Consider the following 20,916-nt stretch of genomic DNA (forward strand, 5'->3'; position numbering starts at 1 on the left):
TCCTCCCAGCTCTACTTACTTTGCTTTGAATCAGTTCCTACAAATCTCACGTTTCTCTGAATTTCTCATGAATATTCTTTTTTTTCTGGCATCGTAATATCCCACTATATTCACATATCATAGTTTGTTCCACTATTCCTCAATTGATGGGCAATCATTTTATTTTCAATCTTTTGCTACCACTAAAATTCCATTATTAATATTTTGGTATATATGAGATTTTTCATGTTTGTAACTTCCTTGGAGTTCATGTCCAGTAGTGGAATCTCTGGGCCAGAGTGTGAAAAACTTAGGGACTTCTCTCACATAGTTAGCTCTTTTGGGGTCTGTTGATGACTGATTCTGATGTTTGGGTGGGGGGGTACTGGAAGAAGGGGAATCTCTTGCTGCAGCCCAGGCAAGGAGCAGCTATGGACAAGATCCTGGAAGCTGTGATGCTATCAACCTATCCTATCAATGTGAAGCAAGGGCTGGCACGGCGAGTGATCGAGGCAGCAAAGCAACCCATGGACAGTGCACAGTGCTGGGCCATGCTGGAGCTGTCCACCAAGCTCTTCCTGGTGGGTGACACAAAGTTCAAGAGGGAGATTGGACAGGAGGTCCTGGAGGTCTATGGCCAATACCACCTAGAGGCCTTTGTGGAGTTCTTTAATGCCCATTTCCTCCTGACTCTGCTGCAGGAGGGCTACGGGACCCCAGGCCACCCTAGCCCCTATGTGCTGGATTATGTCCAGTTGGGGCTGCAGTTCATCCCTGAAGGACCACCAGCTGAAGGTGTCTTTGCCTTGCTCCGCCTGGAAGTCCTGAGAAAGGTGTGCGAACGGCCAAGCCCCAGGCAATGTGCCAAGGTGGCTCGCCTCCTGAGCCAGTACCCACGCTGCATTCCAGATGGCAGACATCGGCTGCTCTTCTGCCAGCAGCTGGTCCGCTGCATTGGACAGTTCCAGTGTCTGGCAGAGGGGGATGAGGGCATTGTGGAATTCTTGAACCATGTGAATCGAGTGAGCGGGCTCTTGCCTAAAATTTGGAAGGCTCAAGCCTCATCCATCCTGCCATCCCTGAAAGAGCTGTTTGCCATCATCTCCTCCACAGGTACTAAGGTCTGGGAGGATTTGTGGGGAGGGGGCTGGTCAGTGGGTACAGGAAGATGTCTTTGTGGGTAGGTGTCTCAATTAAATATATACTCGAGAATGTCAGAGCTACAGAGGACCTCTCTAGTCTAACTTCCTTCCATTTTGTTATTTTATAGATATAGAAATTAAGATGTAGGGAAGTGTAGAACTTCTTTTCCCAAATTCTCACAGCTTGCTTGTCCTGGGACTAGGATCCTCATCTCTTAACTAGGGTCTGGGCTCTTTTTATACCGTCACTCACAAGTAGACAAATGCAACCCTGCTCACACTTCCCCACACATGTGCATGAAGGAGTCCATGTGCTTTGTGGGCCATCACAAGTGTCTGAGATTATTCTTGGTGAGAGAATAATAGTCCAAAATGGTTATTTCATTGGCGTGGGGAATTTATAGTGTACAAACTCCTTCCACCAATCAATGCATGTTGGCAAATATCTGTAATCAATCAGTTAATAAGCACTTAACTAAATGCCCACTGTGTATCAGGCACAGTATACAAAGAAAGGCAAAAACAGTCTCTGCCTTAAGGAGTTCATGGTCTAATGTAAATAAACCTGACAAGATGGAAAGTAGGCCTCCTGAGGAAGGTAAGGATTTTTTGGAGCACTGAGGACGTGGATTCAGAGCTGGTATGGGTCACACTTGAATCCAGGCCTTTCTGATTCAAGGCTACTTCATCAAGTTCTTTCTCTTGAAAGTCACATAGACATGGGTAAATATATTGAGTACTCATATATATGTAAAGACACATATGTGTGTGAATGCCATATATAAAATATGAAATTCTTTATAACCTCTCCTCTGATTGGATGGATCCAAAGCAAATCAGGTTATTTTCTGAGCTTTAGTTTCTTCTCATTTATTCTATTGATTCCCCCACTCCACATTTTATAGATGTATCATTCTCCCTATTAGCCCACAAAATTATGGAGACCAAGGACCACACCATTTTTTATCCCTAACACCAAACACAAGGGCTTGTACTTCATGAGTATTGTCCCTTATTAAAATTCCAAAGCTGCTGGGAGGGTTTTTTTTTTACTGATTACCAGGCTAGTACTCTTTCAGATAGAATCCTCCCCTCATTCTGTGTCTGCTCCTACCTCACAGAAGCCAAAGGTTGTCCTGGCAGGAGAATAGAAGGATGATGACTTGAATGTCAGGCAGTTAAATCCTATTTCTGCCACCTACTAGCTTATGATCCTAGGCAAGGCTCTGTTCTTTTACAAACTCTGTTTCCTCACCAGTAATATGATAGAGGGACAGGCAGAGAGATATTTAATAAGCCTTTACTATGTGATAGACATGGTGTTAAGTACTAGGAATAAAAGTAAAAGAGAAAAACAGTCATTACTCTCAAGGAGCTTACATTCTAATGGGCCAAGACAACACATAAAGAGAGCTTGAAAGGAGAAGGGATGCTGGAGACATGGTTTGGAGGTAGTCGGGAAGTGATATAGAAGTGTGGATTAAGGCGAAAGATCCCCATCTAAACTCAGGGTGGGCCCAGGAATGGGATCTAAGTTTCTTCTGGGGAAGGAGTGGGGAGCAGGTGACATGTTTGGAAAATGACCTGTATGACAATCCTTTCTCTGTCTGACTCACAGCTTATTGTGAGGGAAGAATGCTTAATAAACTTTAAAGTGCAGTGGTCTTCATTGTTTTATTCCTGACAGAGTAGGGTAGAGCCCAGTTAAATTATTCAGACAGTAAAGCTTCTGACCTCAGCTCTCCTATATTGTGGGAGGCTCATGAAAAAGGATTCAAGGTCTGACCTGTCCCCATGGCTACCTGGTCAGTGTCTGCTTCATGGTACATCCAGTGTGACATGGACCTAGAGGGACCCATGTGTAGGCAGAGTGTAGATATAACAGCTACATACCCATGCAGCACATGCAGATTAAATGCCACGTGTATACATACACACGTTACACAATCCACTCAAGTCATGTCAATCTTTATTGTTTAATATATGTCAATATTATGATAATCACCAGAGAAAAAAGGGCAAATACACAGATAAACATATACTACATATAAATTCAGCACACATATGCAAAATGTAAATCTATACAAATAGACATATATATGTATACATATAGATACTAAATTTGCTGTCTTGATTTCAAGAAATAGCAGCCCTTTCTGTGTCTGTACATGCAATGCGTGTGTGTGTGTTCACTGGAGAAACACATCATCATAAAGCATTTCCTTATGCTAGATCACTTCCACAGTCCAGTTCTCCATCATCTACCTACCTGAGGTTTGCTTTCTCTGCAAAAACAGAGTGGTAGGTAGGTAGAATACTGCACTTAGAGTCAGGAAAATGAGTTTTAATTCTGCCTTAGCATTTTACTAGCTTAGTTTCCTCATCTGTAAAATGGGGATAATAATAGTACCTACCTATCTCTTTTGATGGTCATGTGGACCAAATAAGATAACCCATGTAAAGTGCTTTTGCAAACCTTAAAGCATCATATAAATGCTAGCTATTACTGTTTTTATTATTTGGAGACAGATAAAGCTTTTCTTTGGTTCCCTCCCTGGAAGGCCTGCTTAAACTCCTTCATACATCTTCAAGCCATTCCCCAACCACATCCTCTGTTCACCAGGGTCTGGAAGATAAATGTTAGTATATGAGTAAGTGGTACACTTCATGGTTCAGTTCTGTGTGAGCTTCATCGATCAACTTAGATTAGATGACCACAAATATTCCCTTCAGCTGACATTCTATGCCCTGGGCCCCTCCTAGCTGTGACATCCTGGGTTCTAAGGGCCCTCCCGGCTCTGACATTCTGTGTTCTAAGGTCCCTCCCAGCCCTCACATTCACCTTTAAACTCTGCTTTTCTACGACTCTGATTAAGCCCTGTCAGTATGTGTGACTTCAGCATAGTTGGTGGGGAGGAGATGGGGAGATGTTGGGTTTGTAGCCTAGATCCACTTGGAGAGGGAGGCTACTGTAGATGCCGGGTACCCTTTAATTCAATTAACTAAGCATTTAGTAAGTCAAGGAGGTAAGTAAGTAAGTATTGCTTGGGAGGCATTTGTTGAATTAGGGAAGAAGGATCCAAAGACAGGGAGGAAGAACTTACATTCCTTCTTCCCTCTTTCCTGTCATTGGGGAGCAGAGACGGGCTGGGGTCAGGGGCTGGGTGGATGTCTCGGCCCCAGCCACATTAAGGTCTGGTTTCTACCTTGTTCTCCAGAGGAGCAGGAGCCTCCTTCCAATGCCCTGGCCAGCGTTGTCCAGTATGTGCCTCTGGAGCTTATGGATGGGGTGATCAGGAACCTCACCAATGATGACAGCATCTCAGATGCCCAGATGATGACCGCTATCAGCAGGTAGGAAACAACAGCAGGGAAGAGGGAGCTGCTTCATCAGTCCCAGGTTACAGAGAGGGCTTTCCGAGTTTTGGTAGGGGTTGGGGGTGGGGACAGCAGGGGGGACAAACAGGAATCAGAGTTGGGGCTACTTGCATTTAGGAGAACCCCAGTACTAGTCACAGCTCTATCATTTACTCATTGAATAACTTTGGGCAAATCACCTTTTCTCTCTAGAATTGAGTTCCCCCTTCTGTAAAATGAGTCAATATCAGTGGATCCTTAAGTTATCATTTGGCAATAACATTTTTGGGGTTCATATTTCTATTTTACCTCTCTAGTATGAGGCCAGTGTATGATAATGGGATTTTTCACAGGCCTGTGCATATTTATGTAGATTCTGATGAAGTTTGGGTTTCTCCTGCTTTCTCTAGAGCCCTCCTAAAATAGAATAGACTGCTTCATTTAGTAGTGAGACTATCATTTCTCAAGATCTTCAAGCAGAAGACTATTCATCAGGGGATAGTATAGAAATTTATTTTTGGATATGAATTAAACTAGATGTTTCCTAAGCTCTGTGATTCTAGACAAGAGTACTAGGCCTTTCCTGATCCCTCTTTTCCATCCCCATCTCAATTATTCTTTAGAGCCTTCCCTTCTTTAGGTTAATGAGATTGTGATATTTGTCATTGCAAGCACATAGGCTTGGGTTTAAAGCCTAAAAAAACTCCACCCTTAAAGATTTTTGTAATTCCTTCCTGAGACAATTGTCTAAGCTGCCAGTAGGAATACCTACTTCCTGATCAAGCTTCTTGCATAGAAATAGAACTTGAATCAATCTTCTTTTATAACATGATTAATCTGGAAATCTGTTTATAATGATCATATTTTTAGAACCTGTATCAGACTGCTTGCTATCTTGGGGAGGGGAGAAAGAAAGAAATATGAAACTCAAAACCTTTTAATTAGTGAATGTTGAAAACTATCTTTACATGTTGGGGAAAATAAATAAATAAAATTTTAAAAAGAATCAAAGACTATATATTGTGATTTTCTACAAAATGACTTGCTTATTATAGATAGTCACTGATGATTCACCTTTGCATAACATATTCAAAATGAGAAAATATGTATAGTAGAATTTTTTATAATTTTTTTTCAAATACATACGAAAATAGTCATTCACCTTTGCAAAACTTTGTGTTCCAAAAATTTTCTCCTTCCCTTCTTCTCCTTCTCCCCTCCCCAGACAGCAAACAATCTTTTATAGGTTAAACACATGCAATTTACAGTAGAATTTGAATTAAAAAAAAAAACCATTAAGGTACAGTATGATACTTATCTCATTAAACTTCAGTTATCAGTCAATCCTTAATTTCTCTTATTTTAAAGAAAATCTGTTAACTTTCCCTCTCACTAGTAATTCTTACACAGCTTCTTAATACTTGAAACTTAGCTTTTATTCTGTTGCTGACCATGTGCCCTAAAATTTATTTCTGACGGTTTTCTATTAAGAACAAGAAATAATCTCTCCTTATCCTGTTCTCTGTATTTTTCCTCTTTCATGAGCTGAACAGAAAGATCAAATAATGGCCGTAATACATATATTACAATTAGAACAATAAAGGGAAGAAAACATAATTCCTGAGAAATGATGACAGACAAATTTATGAAATGTTCAATATTTTTAAAATTTGGTGTCCATGGGGCTTTTATTTTTTCCCTTTTGATCTCCTTGGGGTGTGGGTTTTATGGTGGGAGTATTGAGTCAGCCACTTTTTCTTGAACATTTCTAAATTATTTTCCAGAATGATTAGACCAATTCACAGCTCCACTAACAGTAAAGTCTTCCCATAATCACCCACCCTACCCCCGTTAATATGACTGTTGGTCATTTTTTCTTTGATAATCTGCCAAGTGAGGCAAAACCTCAGAATTGTTTTCATTTGCATTTCTCTTATGATCAGTGACTTGGATCATTTTAAAAACTATGGTCACAGCTCACTTGAAATTCTTTTGAAAACTGATTCATATCCTTTGATTATCTTCTGGAGAACATCTCGTCTTAAATATTTGTTTTGATTCCCGTCTTTGATATCGGACTTTTATCAGTAACATCTGATACTGAATTGTGTTTTTTCTCTACTTGATTTCTTTTTTAAATTTTAGCTGCATTAATTTGATTCATACAAACATTTTTTGATTTTATGTTATCAAAACTGTATTTTGTGATCTCCTCTGTTTGGTTTGAAATTCTTCCTGTAGCCATATTTTGAAAGATACTTTTTTTTTTTTTTACTAGTATCTTTTATATTTCTATGAGGCACCATGACATAGTGGTTAGAGAGCTGACCTCAGGGTCAGGTACCACCTCTGTGAAAACCTAATTAAATCATTTCACCTCTATATGGCTCAGTTCCCTAATCTATAAAATGGGAATAATAATAGCACCTACTTCCCAGAGTTGTTGTGATGAGGATTAAATGAGATGGAGGGAGGATTCACTTCTGGTGGGAGTGAGAATAAGGATAGCAATTTAATTATATCACATTTGATCCTTATAAACCAAAGTTGTGGATACTCCATCAGGTGTCCTCAAACTTTTTAAATAGGGGGCCAGTTCACTGTCCCTCAGACTGTTGGAGGGCCGGACTATAGTAAAAACAAAAACTTTGTTTTGGGGGCCTTTAAATAAAGAAACTTCATAGCCCTGGGTGAGGGGATTAATCATCCTCAGCTGCCACATCTGGCCCAAGGGCTGTAGTTTGAGGACCCCTGTTCCAGACATTATTATCTCTATTACACACACACACACACACACACACACACACACACACACACAGAGAGAGTTTATGACTTGCTTATGGTAACACAGGTAGTGAGTCTTGGTCAGTTTTATGTCCGATTCCTGACTTCTTTCTATTGCACCACAGAACCAAAGCAGGATTTTCATGGGATAGTTTTATATATATATATATATATATATTTATGGAGAGAGAGAGAGAGAGAGAGGAAATGGTCAGGATGTCTTTGGGGAATAGCAAATAGTCTAATAAGGGGAAATGCTGGAGGTGATAGAAAAGTTAAATTCTGAAGGACCTTGAATGCCAGAATAGTTCCAGTACATCCCACCTCATTGTCAAGTCCCTGTTTTTCTCTTCTAATCTGGTCCTCCTGTGGAATCATAAAGTTAAAAGAGATGTCAGAGATCACTTAGTTCTCTTAGTTTCTTCCCATGTAAACATCTGATTTACATCATCTTTATTGATAAAAAGGATGGGACTGGGGAGGAAGGATCTTCTTGAACCCTCCAAAGACAGGGAGCCGACTATCTCAGCCATCTCTGATTACTGAAAAGTTCTTTGTATGGATTAAAATCTGCCTGTGTGCAACTGCCACTGGTTTTAGTTCATTTATTAAATTTAGCAAACATTATTCATCTGATGTATGAAAAACATCATGGTCATCTTCTAGGTCCTCAGGCTATGACTGGAACACCCTGAAGAATAGGAAAGGATTCCTAAGAGTCAAGGATTTGGCTGTGGCTAACCTAGAATCCTCATTGAGCTTTTGGAGCTGTTTTGTGCCTAAGTCCTCGGTGTAGTCTTACATAGAAAACTTTCTTCAGGGACATGCACAAAACATAGGAAAATCCTTCCAGGTCAACAGATCCTCAGACCTCATTGCTTTGTCACAGAGAGATCTCACCTGGCCCTTCGCTCTCCATCCATTCTGCATTAGGAAAACCAGTTTAGCAAACATCAACCTGGAAACCTTTTATAATCTGGTTCTAAGTAACTTCTGAGTGGGAGAGAAGCACATGTCTTTGGTGAGATTCATCACAAGAGCTGCTACCCTTTTGCTTTCATAGTTCAACAGCATTGCCTTCCCAATTATGCTAACACAGTGAGGAAGATTAAAAGTGTAGCTAAGGCGTGATCTTTGATCTCATGGAGGTGATAGTCTAAGAGCTTTGCTCCCACAAGAGGACAAGCAGAAACAAATCTGCTCCCCACAGCAGCCCTTCAGACCCTTTCCACATCTTAACACGCCTTCTCTGCTTTAGCTTTAACATCTCATAGAACTGGTCTTAAGGTAGCAAAGTCAAGGCCCCTCCCCATCCTGGTCATTCTCCAAGGCATGACTTCATTAGTGTCTTTCCTACTTTTTCTCCCTGCTTTTCCCACGCTGGGCCCTGAAAAAGATGAGAAATTTCCTAGCTAGAATGGAGGCACATGTACCTGACACTACAAGGAGTGAAGGTAGATGCTGTGCTTCATTCCCCTAGCTCAAGGGGCTGCCTGTGCTTGCTTGGTTCTATCCTAAATTTTATCTAAGAGCTGGTGGGGCTAAAAATAGAAGCCCTAACTCAACAGCCCCTTTTCTTCTGGATGCCAAAGAGAGGGAGATTTCTCAGGGGAAATAGAGTAATCTCCCTCCCCTTCTCTTTTATTCCCCTAGAAAAGTAATTAAGGATGCTCAGGGGCTGAGATGCAAAGTATGAGAAAATGCATTAAAAGCTACTGGCAGGCATTCAAATTCAAGCCAGACTCCTCTCAGAGATGAGAGCAAGGAATGAAGAGAAGGTAGAAGTAGCATGGGAGAAGGAGAGATGAATGGTCAGAGCCAGGGTCTGAGGCTGGGGTCAGCCCCATGTCTGGTTTGGGATCCTATTCTTTTGTGGCCATGCCTGCCTTTGTTTAGCAGAAATGAACTCTATCAAAGGCCCTTAGGTACAAAGGGAAGGAAGAAGTAGGTAGGAAGTAAGATCCTGTTTACTACCTCCATGTAAAATCTTGGGAGCAGAGTCTTAGTATCCTAGAATCGTCAACTTGTAGGACATCAGAAGCATTAGTCCATTAGAAACAGACTCATAGATTCTCCAAATCTTGCAAACTTAGAGAATCTGAGAAAAAAACAAGAAAAGACTTTGCAGAGCTTGAAGTGCCATAGGAATGTGAGTTGTTATCATTAAGAACTTTAAAGCAATCATGGACTCTTAGAAACATAAACAGTTAATAAGTATTTACTAAGCACCCATTGTGGACCAAGCATCATGGTAGGTGCTGTCCTTTGGGAGCTAACATTTTAGCAGGGAAATTCTGTTTGCACATATAATTATATTAAAAATGGGCAAAATAGTATAGAGAGACTTGGAATCTCAAAGTAATAGAATTTTGTAACTGAAAAGGGCTTCAGAGGCCATTTTGTCCAGCTTCTTACCCAGAGGAAAAATGTCTTCTAGAGACATAGTATTCTAGCCTTCACTTGAATACTTCCAGTATTGAGATAGCTACCTACTGTGGCAAGAGGCAGCTCATTAAGATCACAGATTTAGAGTTGAAAGGGACTTCAGGGGTCACCTCATCTGGTCCCCACATTTTGCAGATGAGGAAACTGAAGTCATGGAGTTTAAATGACTTGCCCAAATGAAATATCTAGCTGTTAAGTAGCAGAGCAAAGATCTGAACTCAAGCCCTTAATTCTAAATCCAGTATTCTTTCCAGGCTCTAGAAGACCCATTGGTTGGTAACTCTTGATACTTTGCATGAAGTCAAATATGCCCCCAGAGAACTTGTGCTCTGCCTGGGGAGAAAAAGAATCAAAATAATTTCTTATACTGTCAGTCTAGTAGTCTACAGATAGTTTTTGAAAGCCTATTGTATTTGTTCAGCCAGGGAAAAAAATGCAGAGTATGTGCTATAAAGGAAAACATTCTGGATTGGGAGTCAAGAAAACTGGACTCTAGTCTTAATTCCCTATTGATGTTGAACTGGTCCCTATACCTCTCTGGGTCTCAGCTTCCTCATCTATAAAATCTATATATAAAATCTATATCATCTATAAATTTTTAATTTTTTTGGTCAAAGAATTTGTCAATTTCTTTGACAAAGAAGCCTATGGGTCCCTTCTGAGAAGCATTTTTTAGGATTACACAAGAAACCAACTACACTGAAAATATATAAGATGTTTAATCTTAAATATTTTATTTATATTTTAATATATTTAAATTAAAAAATTTAAACTCTAGGTCATGAGCCCCAGGTTAAGAATCCATGAAACTACATGGCCTCTAAGGTCTCTTTCATCTCCAACAATTGTTGCATCATACACACACACACACATATATTTTGAGCTCCTACTATATGCTAAATCCTATGCTGAAATAGTTGGGTCTTAAAATTTTAGGGCTAGAAAGGACCTTAAATATCAAGTAGCTTATGACTTGATAGAAAATAAAATAAACTGAATTAGAAAAATAATATATACAATGACTATATAAATGAAAGAATAGCAAAACAAAATTGAATTCTGTTCCATTATAAATGACAAAACTTGACCTCCAAGGAGGGGTATAAGGAGGCATTTTCACTATCAACTCCATTCCCCACTGTGGGTGTGGAACACTGACATTTTTGATATGTCAATTACTTTTTGCTAAAATTTTTCTCTCCCTCCCTTTTATTCTTAATTATAAGGGTTGGCACTCTGGGAAGGGTGGGAGAAGAGCTACAATGGGAAATGAAGGTGATGGCAAAAACAAAGACTATTAATGCAAATTTATTTTTTAAAGATCTATTAGCCCAACCTCCCACAGCTTACACAAGAAGAAACAGGGATGAAGCAGCTTGCCCAAGGCTGCACAGTGAGTTAATGGCTAGAAGTCAGGACTCTTAATCTGATATTTTCTTGTGGATGACAATATGAGCAGCATTCACCTTGCCTTTAAGCAGCTCACAGTCCATTATAAGACAAGGACTTATATATATAAGTATAATTGAAGGCAGACTAAATATTAAGTGCCTGCTGTATGCAAGCGGTCTGGGGTACTGGGGAGAATAAGATAAATGAATATCCAATGCTAGGCTCCCTTTTGGAAGGCTCCAGCTAAAAGGCTCTACAAACTTGACATTATCTGTAATGACTGCAAAAGCACACATTTACTTAGTTTATAAAACATTGCCTTCCTAGCACCTCTTTTAGGGAGGAAATACAAGCATCACTGTCCCCATTTTACAGATGAGGAAGCGAGACCTCAATGGGTTAGCTGATTTACCCAAGACTACTTAGCTTAAGTCAGTGCTGGAACCAGGGTTCTAATCCCAGCCTTTGGCATTGAGTCTCATGCTCTCTCTACTGTATCATGCTGCAGAACTGGTTTCCTGGGGGCTAGGAGCATGTATTGGGATGACCAAGCCTCTCTCAGGGCAGTGACCTGGAAGATTGGGACCTGGCATGGTGAGGATCTGGCATCTAGTGGGATGTGGATTGATCTCTTCCATGAGCCTGACTCTGGAGTTTGGGATTTGGGGGAGGTGGTGAAGGGAGGGGATGGAATGGCCTGCCTGCAGGAGAGGACATAAGGGGTCAACGTAGACCACTGATCTACCCCTTGAGCCGACCATGGAGTTGGAACTAACTGTAGCCAAAATAGTTGATTATCTAGATGATTTCCGAACACTGACCTGTGCCTTTTTTTCTTTCCTTTTAATTTAAACTCTCCTAACTCTTTTAGGATGATCGACTGGGTATCTTGGCCCCTGGGGAAAAACATAGACAAATGGATCATCACGTTGCTAAAGGGCCTAGCAGCTGTTAAGAAGTTCAGCATTTTGATTGAAGTTTCTCTCTCCAAAATAGAGAAGGTCAGCATCCATTCCAAACTCCCTCTTAGGCCCCGGGGCAAAATCCCATTGCAAGGGATCTGGGGAAAAACTAGAGTCATTGGCAAAAATGGATGTGGTCTTGACAGGCTTCATCCACAGTGGGAAATTGTGTGCTTTAGTGAGAAGAATCCTGGACTGGGAGTTGGGAGACAGGCCCTTAACTCACTGTGGGATTGGGAACAAATCATTTCTCTGAGTCTCCTTTTTCTCATCTTTGAAATGATGAGGTTGGGCTAAATGATCTCTAAACTCCCTTACAGTTCTCATTCTCTATGATCTAAGGTTCCTCCAGTTCTGATATTCTATGTTCTAAGGTCCCTCCTAACTCTGACTTTCTGTGTTCTAAGGGCCCTCCCAGCTCTGACATTCTGTGTTCTAAGGTTCCTCCCAGCTCTGACATTCTCAGTTCTAAGAGAACCCTGTTCTGAGGGCCCTTCCAGTTCTTGACATCCTGTGCTCTAAGGTCCCTCCCAGCTCTGACAAAGTGGGTCCAAAGGGCTCTCCCAGTTCTGACATTCCATGTTCCCAGCTCAGACATTCTATGTTCTAAGGTTCCTTCCAGCTCTAACATTCTGTGTTCTCAAGACCGTACCAGCTCTGATATATTCTGTGTCCTCAGGCCCCTTCTAGCTCTAATACTGTGAGTTCAGTGTTCTAGCACTTAAAAGTCCAAGATCCCATCAAGTTTTAACATTTTGTATTAGATAAGATACAAAACTCTTTGCTCAGTATTTGGGTATACAAAGATAAATATAGCATAGATCCTATTCTGAAAGAACTTACAATCTGATGGGAAAGATACGGACACAAGTAACTGTAACACAAGAGAGAAAGAAATGAAGTACAAAGGAAGGTCTTTCTCAGCTCTAACATTCTTTGTTCTATGCTCTCTTCCAGTTCTGACATTCTGTGTTCTAACAGTCTATATTCTAAGATTCCATCCTGTTCTAATATCCTTTGAATCTGTGAGTTCTCCATTAAACAGCTGTGTGCACAGAGGCCCCCTTGGCACTGAGGGGGAGGTGGAGACTAGTAAGAAAAAGTCCCCTCCTCACACTCCGGACTTCTCCACCTCCCTGCCAGCAGCCTTCTCACCCTGATGATGCCTTCACCCTGCGGCTCTCTCTTCTGATTGGTGAGTCTCTGGCCCAGTCCACCATTTCATGAGGTGCCCAGGCCATGCTTACTTCACTGCTGACTCCACTCCTTCCTCTCTGGGTTTCTTTACCTCCTCATCAGCAGCAGGCTTGTTCCCTTCTCTTCACTCCTCCTCCTCCTCCAGTTCTCCAGCTCCCCATTAATGCTGTCTTCTTCCATAATAGTGGAAGCTCCTCGAGGATTGGGACTGTCTTGTATTTGTATCTCCAGATCTTAACACAGTGCCTGACACATAGTAAATGCTAATAAATACTTGGGTTTCTCTCTCTCTCTCTCTCTCTCTCTCTCTCTCTCTCTCTCTCTCGCTCTCTCTCTCTCTCTCTTTCTCTCTCTCTTTCTCTCTTTCTTCTATCTCTGTTTCTCTCTTTCTTCTATCTCTGTTTCTCTCTCTCCCTTTCTTCCTTTATTTTCTTTATTTGTCCTCTTTTTCTCCTTCCTCTCCTTTCCTCTCTCCGCTTTCTCTCTTTTTCTGCCTCTCTCTCTGTCTCTCTGTCCTGCTCTTTTTCTGTCTCTGTCTCTTTCTTTATTTTTCTCTCTCTTTCTCTCTCTGTCTCTCTGTTTCTGTATGTCTCTGTTTCTCTCTCACTCTCTTTCTCTGTCTCTGTCTCTCTGTCACTCTCCTGTTTGTTTCTCTCTGTCTCTGTTTCTGTCTCTCTGTGTCTTTCTCTGTCTCTTTGTTTCTATCTTTGTCTCTCTGTCTCTCTTTATCTCTTTCTTTGTCTCTTTCTGTCTCTGTTTCTCTGTCTCTCCCCCCTCAAGAAGCTTAAAATTTATTAGGGTAGTAAGTATATAGTAGTAGGGTGGTAAGAGTATAAACATGATAGCTCTACTATGAGCGAGGATGTGATAAGGGCTTTTAAAAGTGGAACTAATTATTATCAAAACTCTGAGAAAAGAAAGAGCCCTTTAGTTGGAGTAAACCAGGGAAGGTTTCTTAGGAGTGATAGCCAGTGGAGGCTTATCTAAAATTACACAAGGGCCATGGAGACCTCAAGGTTAACAGTTAAGAAGTGATTATACAGTAATTAGGTACAGGTTCAAAATAGCTACTTACATGTGGCACTCTGAAGATCCTGTGGCCACCCCATGCCCCTGTCCCTTATTTTCGTCTAGGCCATCACTGGGATCAGTTTCATGCATAGTTATCACGTGTTAAACATATAAACAAGGGTGCATATTCATGATTATTCCATGTTCTGTCAATGAGTCTTCATTTTTACTTCATCATAGTCTTCATCTCCACACTGTACAAGGTCTAATGGGTTCTCCAAAGGTAGAAAGCTTTTGGGACTCTACTATTGCCCATGCCTGTTGTCCAAAGGCTGACCTGGCTAAGTGTGGACATTAGGGGTTGAAGTTGAAGGTTTTTGATCATAGCAATTCATGAAGAAATAAAAGGTTTGGTGTAATCACCAAGATAGAAGTAGTGGCAATGCAAGGAAATAATAATTAGACAAATGAGATGAAAACCTTCTTTAGAGGGTTTCAAATCCAGCCCATATCCACATAGGAATCTCCCATACAACCAGTAGTCCTCCAGCTTCTACTTCAAGCCTTCCAATGATCGGGTATCGCCATAAATTCATTCATTTACCTTTGGAAAGCTCTGATTGTCAAGCAATTAGAATGAAATGTCCATATATTGAACCTAAATCTTCCTCTGTACAACTTCTGCCCATTTTTTCTAGCACAGGAAGATTCTTTCTGAACACTGTTGCTTTTAATATACTCTAAGATTGTCTTAGCTTTATTTTTTTGGCTGTCATCATGACTCATATTGAGCTTATGATCTTTTTCATAAGAACTTTTGTCCAATCAGATTTTTGCCATTTTGTACTTTTTGAGCAGTATAGTTTAGTAGAAGAAACTTTGAACCTGGAGTCAGGAAGTGCCTCCATTGGCATTGAAATACTGTAAATTTGATAGATGTTCCATCAATAACTTCTACAAGATATTGGTTAAAAAAATATTGAACAACAGGGAACCAAGAACAGATTCCTTGAGGATTTCATTGGTTTTCCCTCAAATAAACACTAACCACTTAACTACTATTCTTTAGGTAAAGGACATTCAAATCTACTTAGATATATTCTCTTTTAGCTCATATGTCTTATCTATAGGAACAGAATGAGACACTTTGCTATATGCTAAGCTTATAATGTCTATGTCATTCCTAATCAAACAGTCTAATGACCCCATCAAAAAAGGAAACAAAACGAACTTTTCATGACCTGTTTTTGAGAAAGCCATGCCAGCTCTTTGAGATTCCTATTCCTCTTTCTTAATACCCATACAAAATTGTCTTTTAATAATACTTCTTGGAATTTTCCTAGGAATTGAAGTCAGGCTCATCAGTCTATGGTTTTGAAAACCTCAGCTGGAAAGGTACCTAGAAGAATGCAGCGGATAAAGAACCAGCTCTGAATTCAGGAGGAGCTGTGTTCAAATCTGATCTCACACTTAACACTTCCTAGCAGTGTGACTGGGCAAGTAATTTAACCCCAATTGCCTCAGCAAAACAAACAAACAAAAACCCTCAGCTGAGGGATCCTGCCCTGTGTACAGGGTAGGCTTCAGGGTATATTTCTATAGCTAGATTACCAGTATAGTGACTCACCTTTCTGATACTGGACAGTATCAAAGCCTGTGTCTTCTACATATCTGTGAAAAAATGAATCCATAAAAGATTGCAACATCTCAGCTTAGAGTATTTGAACCAAATAGAAATTACAGTAACCAAACAAAGTAAATTTGTTTTGATACAAATGAGGAAAAGTTAATGTGTCCACAGTAGATTACATTTCAGGAAAACAAGGGCTATGTCAATGAAGTTTTTGAGTTTTTAAAAGTAATTCTTAAAGAAAGAGGCGATTCTAGCAAATGATTGAATGTGAAAATATACTACAAGATTTGCCACTTTTATTGGAGTTATTTATCTTGGAACTATATTTAAGTCTTCCTTATGTAGTAAAAAACTAAATCAAAACAAAACAAACAAAAAAAACTCTATCCTCTTCCCTGATTTTGAAAATGGGAACAACATTTGCCTGTCTGTGGCTTCATGATACTTTTCTCACTTCCATGATTTTACAAGAATCATCAATAGCAACCCAACACTCCTATCTGCCAGTTCCTTTAGTATCCTGGATATCTGATCTCCTAAACTCCATCTTGGATTCAACTCCCCATTAATTTTTTTAATTGTCTTCTAGTCAGATTATTTCTGGGGAGAGAAAATGAAAATATAGTAAGAGTTGAATGGTTCTGTTGATTCTCTGTCCATCTATGGACCTATCCACCTTGAACAATGAGGATCCCAACCTTCCTTTGGTCATCATTTTCTTCTCAAAAGAGCTATCAAAGCCCTGTCTCTTGGCTTTAGCATTCTTCTCAGAGTTTGCCTTTTTTGAGCTCTGGTGCCTCTGATGTTAATCTTATAATACCTTCTAATACCTTACTACTCTTTTGTATTCATCTTCAAATACTAGCCCTTATTTCATTTTCTATATACATCTTTTAAGAAATCTAAATTGACCAATAAATTCATTTCCCATGCATCTATGTCAGTCTCTTTAATAATTCCTTTCTTTTTTCTTCCTGCTTGAAATAATTTCTTTCCTTGCCATTGGAATACTATTCTTGAAAATGCCCCATCTTTTGTGGGCTAACTATCTTAGACAAGAGTCATTTTATCTTACCTATTCTTTATACAGGACATCTAGGCTTAGTAGATAGGGCACCAGGCTTGGAGACCTGAACTCAAATCCAGCATCAGACACCAATCTTGACACTAAGCAAGCCACTTAACCCTGTTTACCTAAGTTTCCTTATATGTAAAATGAACTAAAGAAGGAAATGACAAATCATTATTTTTTTACTAAGAAAACCCCCAATGGAATCATGAAGAGTCAGATATGACTGAATAACAATAACCTTTTTTTATTCAAATTCTTTGAAATTTTTTTTCTCTCCAAATAGGAGGTATGAGACTATAACTTTTTCTAGACTCTATCATGGATTCTAAAATCGATTAGTCAAAGGTATCCCTCATTTTTCTAAGGTATCCCTCATTTTTACTTCAACAATATTATTTATCATCATCAAGGCCTCCATCTTTTCAAGAGTGAAAAAATCATTCAGGAAATTCAAGAATTTCTTAGTTTTTCTGCTTTTGGTAGAGTGAATGCTCCAGTAAATGTTCAGGAACTTGAATCATTACTACATCATCATTATGTGTGAGATTTGTTATGTTTCCTAAATTCCTCATCTATTTTTTCCATTTGTTTTGTTGTTGTATATTATAATATATATCCCACAAAAGTATTGGTTCTATTTGTTTTCTCTTATTATCTAAATTCTCTCCACCATTTTTCCTCCTGCCCCCTGTTTATGTCATTTTCTCACACAAGGATATTCTTGAAGTATTGAAAGGGATCATAAGCAATCCAAAAGAGAAAAAAAAATTGTAGCATTTTAAAAAGTTTCTAAAAATCTGTAAACACATATGAAAGAAAATATAAATAGTATATTGCTTCTGTAGCCATAGATTCTACATAATTTGTTGATAAACAAAGCATAAGTCAAACACATATTTATTAAGCACCTACTATGAGCCAGGCACTTTGCTATTTACTGGGGATACAAAGAAAGGCCAAAAACAGTTCCTGAGCTCAAGGAATTCACAAACTAATGAGGAGGAAAACATGCAAAAATATGTACAAATGAGATATATGAGATAAATTGGAGATGATCTCTAGTGGAAAAATCATTTAATTTAGCAAGCATTAATTATATATTATATATGTATATATATATATATTTATCTACTAAATCCTGTGCTCTATGATTGAAAGAACAAGATAACTAGGACTCAGGTCTTGTTTAAAAAAATCAATATATATTCTAATGAAAGGAAAGATGGATATAAATAACTGAAACAAGAGAGAGTAAGAGCTGAATAAAGAAAGTGTCCAGGAAAAGTGCTATGAGAAATCTGAGAGAGACCACTTTTACCTAGGTTAATGAGAGAGGAATTAAGAAAATATTCATGAATGAGAAAAGGAAAAATATTTATTAAGTATTTGTTATGTTCCAGGCACTGTTCTAAGCTCCAAAGTGAGATATCCTCTCCTCAAAGAGCTTATTTTCTAATGGGAGAATAAAAGATATAGGGGAATAGTGGCAAAGCAAGACCCAGTCTGGGAAGTCACAGGAATGGTGAATGGAGCTATTGGGACAGTTGATTGACATACCTCTTCTGGCTACAGTTTTACTTATTCACTTAATTACTGTTCCCAGAGCTAATGAGATATCAATAGGGAATACATATGCAGCAAAGCAGAGGGGAAAGAAGATAGCCACAGTGGATGATTGGATGGGAGGTAAAACATGACCTAGTCTGGAATTGGCTAGATCCAATGGATTATATGTTTATGCTCACTCCCTTCATGGAAAAGTGGCATTTCAGCTGGACCTTGAAGGAAAGAAGTAATCCAGAGATCTTAACTAGGTGCTGTTTCACATATTTATTGTGACTTGGATAAAAGCATAGATTGCATCCTTCTGAAATTTGCAGATTACAACAAGTTGGAAGGGATGGCTACCTCACTGGACAAAAAAAGTTCCCAAAAGGCAGGGATGGTTGCTTTTCTGAATGACAGGATCAGGATCTCACAGGGAGAAGTGACTACACTGTGTGACAGGGTAAGGATCCCCAAAAGGTCTTTGGATAGCTTCAGACATTGAACAGGATTTATTAAGGAGAAATGTAAAGCTTTATATTTGGGTCATAAAATCAGATTCCAAATATACAAAGTAAATTAGACATGGTTAGATAGCAATTTTCTTAAAAACAAAACAACTGAAGTTTTTTAGTGGATTGCAAAATCAATATGAGTCAACAATGCTGGGGCAGCTAAGTAGGACAGTGGATAGAGCACTAGTCCTGGAGTTGGGATGACCTGAGTTCCTGTTTGCCTAAGATCAGGGAAAAAATAAACACAAAAGAACCAGAGATGCCATTTGTCCAGAGTTACAACAGGATGGAGAGAGGAATAAAGCAACTAGTCTTTCCCCTTTGGCTCCCTCCCAGCATTCTTCACAAAGCTTATTATCTTCCAAGTAGAAGATGAGAAGAGCAAAGATTTAGCTTCTTTTATCAGGAGACTTTTTTCTTTTTTGTCCTTGGTATATCTTATGCTGCTCCTGTTTGGATGTGTTGACTCCTACTAGTTCAATTTCTCTAATAATAATTTACCATAGTCATTATCTGGAAGAAGAGGAAAAGAAGAGAAAGAGGGAATCAATTTTGAAAAACATTTAGCCATCAGGTAATCAGCAAAACATTTGTTATCTTCTATTTATGTTTCAGGTATTGTACTAGATATTGGAGATCCAAACTCAAAGGAGGAAGCCATTTTTATTCCTGAGGAACTTACATTCCAGCGGGGAGACAAATCTATATTTAGGGCATGTACAGAATAAATCTGTAGAGAAATATAAGATAATCTGGAAGGATAATACTAGCAATCATGAGAATCAGGAAAGATTTCATGCACAAGAAAAAGAGTTTATGGAGACAGGCTAGCTGTCTTCATGTAAAGTCCAAGATTTAGATTTGGAAGAGATTTTGAAAATCATTCAATCAGTTTCATACTTAGTTTGAGAAAAGGGTGAGACTTAGTCTGCTTGGTCTCAGAAAGCAGATGTACATTACAAACAATTAAGGTTGTTGTAAAGGAAACTTTCCCAGCAATTTGAACCATCCAAAAAGTAGAAGCTTCGAAGATAGAGGGTATATTGTCATTGGAGGTCCTTGAACAAAACTGGGTAATCACTTATCAGTAGTTATTGAAATTTCTTTTCAAGTATGGATTGAACTACCCATTATTTGGTCTCTGAGGTCTCTCCCAGTTCTGAAGTACTATAGTTATATAATTCCATTATTAGGAAAGCGCGCATCATGTACTTTAAAATCTTAAACAAATGTAAATTATTATTATTATTATCCCATCTTTATTATAGAGTTCAGATAGACATGGTCCAGGAATAAGTCACTATTTTGGAATTATTCTTTTATATTTAATGTTCTATAGGTTGTTGTATAAACGGATAAAATGAGCTGAATTTATTATTATTATTATTATTGAAAAAAATGGGAGATAAGCTCATCTTCTGAAGATACATAGAAAATATCTTTGGGATAACCTTAATAGTACACAGAATGATGGGGATGAACTATGCTTCCTTTAGCTCCCTCATAGTTTTCATGTTTTCTGTTAGGTCTCTATATTTTGAAATCTTTTTGTCCCACATAGCCTAGAGATTGTATTTAATATGATAAAAGCTATTAAAAGTATTGTTGTTAAATTTTTATGATTTAATGTTTTGTTTAGGCAATTGTGGGCAACATTTCTTTCTGTAATAGTGTTCCAATTCCAGTATATATATAATTTGTTGAATTCTTAAGAATATTTAGGGAATTTATATTTGTAGTTTGTGTTTTTGTCATCTGTCAGTTAATGAAAGATAGCAAACTTCTAGTTTGTAATTCTGACCACCTGATCATATCTTTCTAGAAATTTTGTAGGTGTTATATTGACTATAATTGTTATACTATCATTATTACTACTATTATC

General features: G+C 38.8%; 1 protein-coding gene across 1 annotated transcript in view; it reads left to right on the forward strand.

Annotated features, from left to right (window-relative positions):
* The window catches only part of USP35 (ubiquitin specific peptidase 35), a 68,901-nt gene that overhangs the window by 14,367 nt on the left and 33,618 nt on the right, over positions 1-20,916 (forward strand). The window contains exons 5-7 of the mRNA XM_051987215.1: positions 372-1,092; positions 4,340-4,475; positions 11,971-12,100. Coding sequence (XP_051843175.1) covers positions 411-1,092; positions 4,340-4,475; positions 11,971-12,100 — 948 coding nt within the window. The 5' untranslated portion in view covers positions 372-410. The remainder of the gene's footprint in view (positions 1-371; positions 1,093-4,339; positions 4,476-11,970; positions 12,101-20,916) is intronic.

Source organism: Antechinus flavipes, chromosome 3, assembly GCF_016432865.1.
Source record: "Antechinus flavipes isolate AdamAnt ecotype Samford, QLD, Australia chromosome 3, AdamAnt_v2, whole genome shotgun sequence".
NCBI lineage: Eukaryota > Metazoa > Chordata > Mammalia > Dasyuromorphia > Dasyuridae > Antechinus > Antechinus flavipes.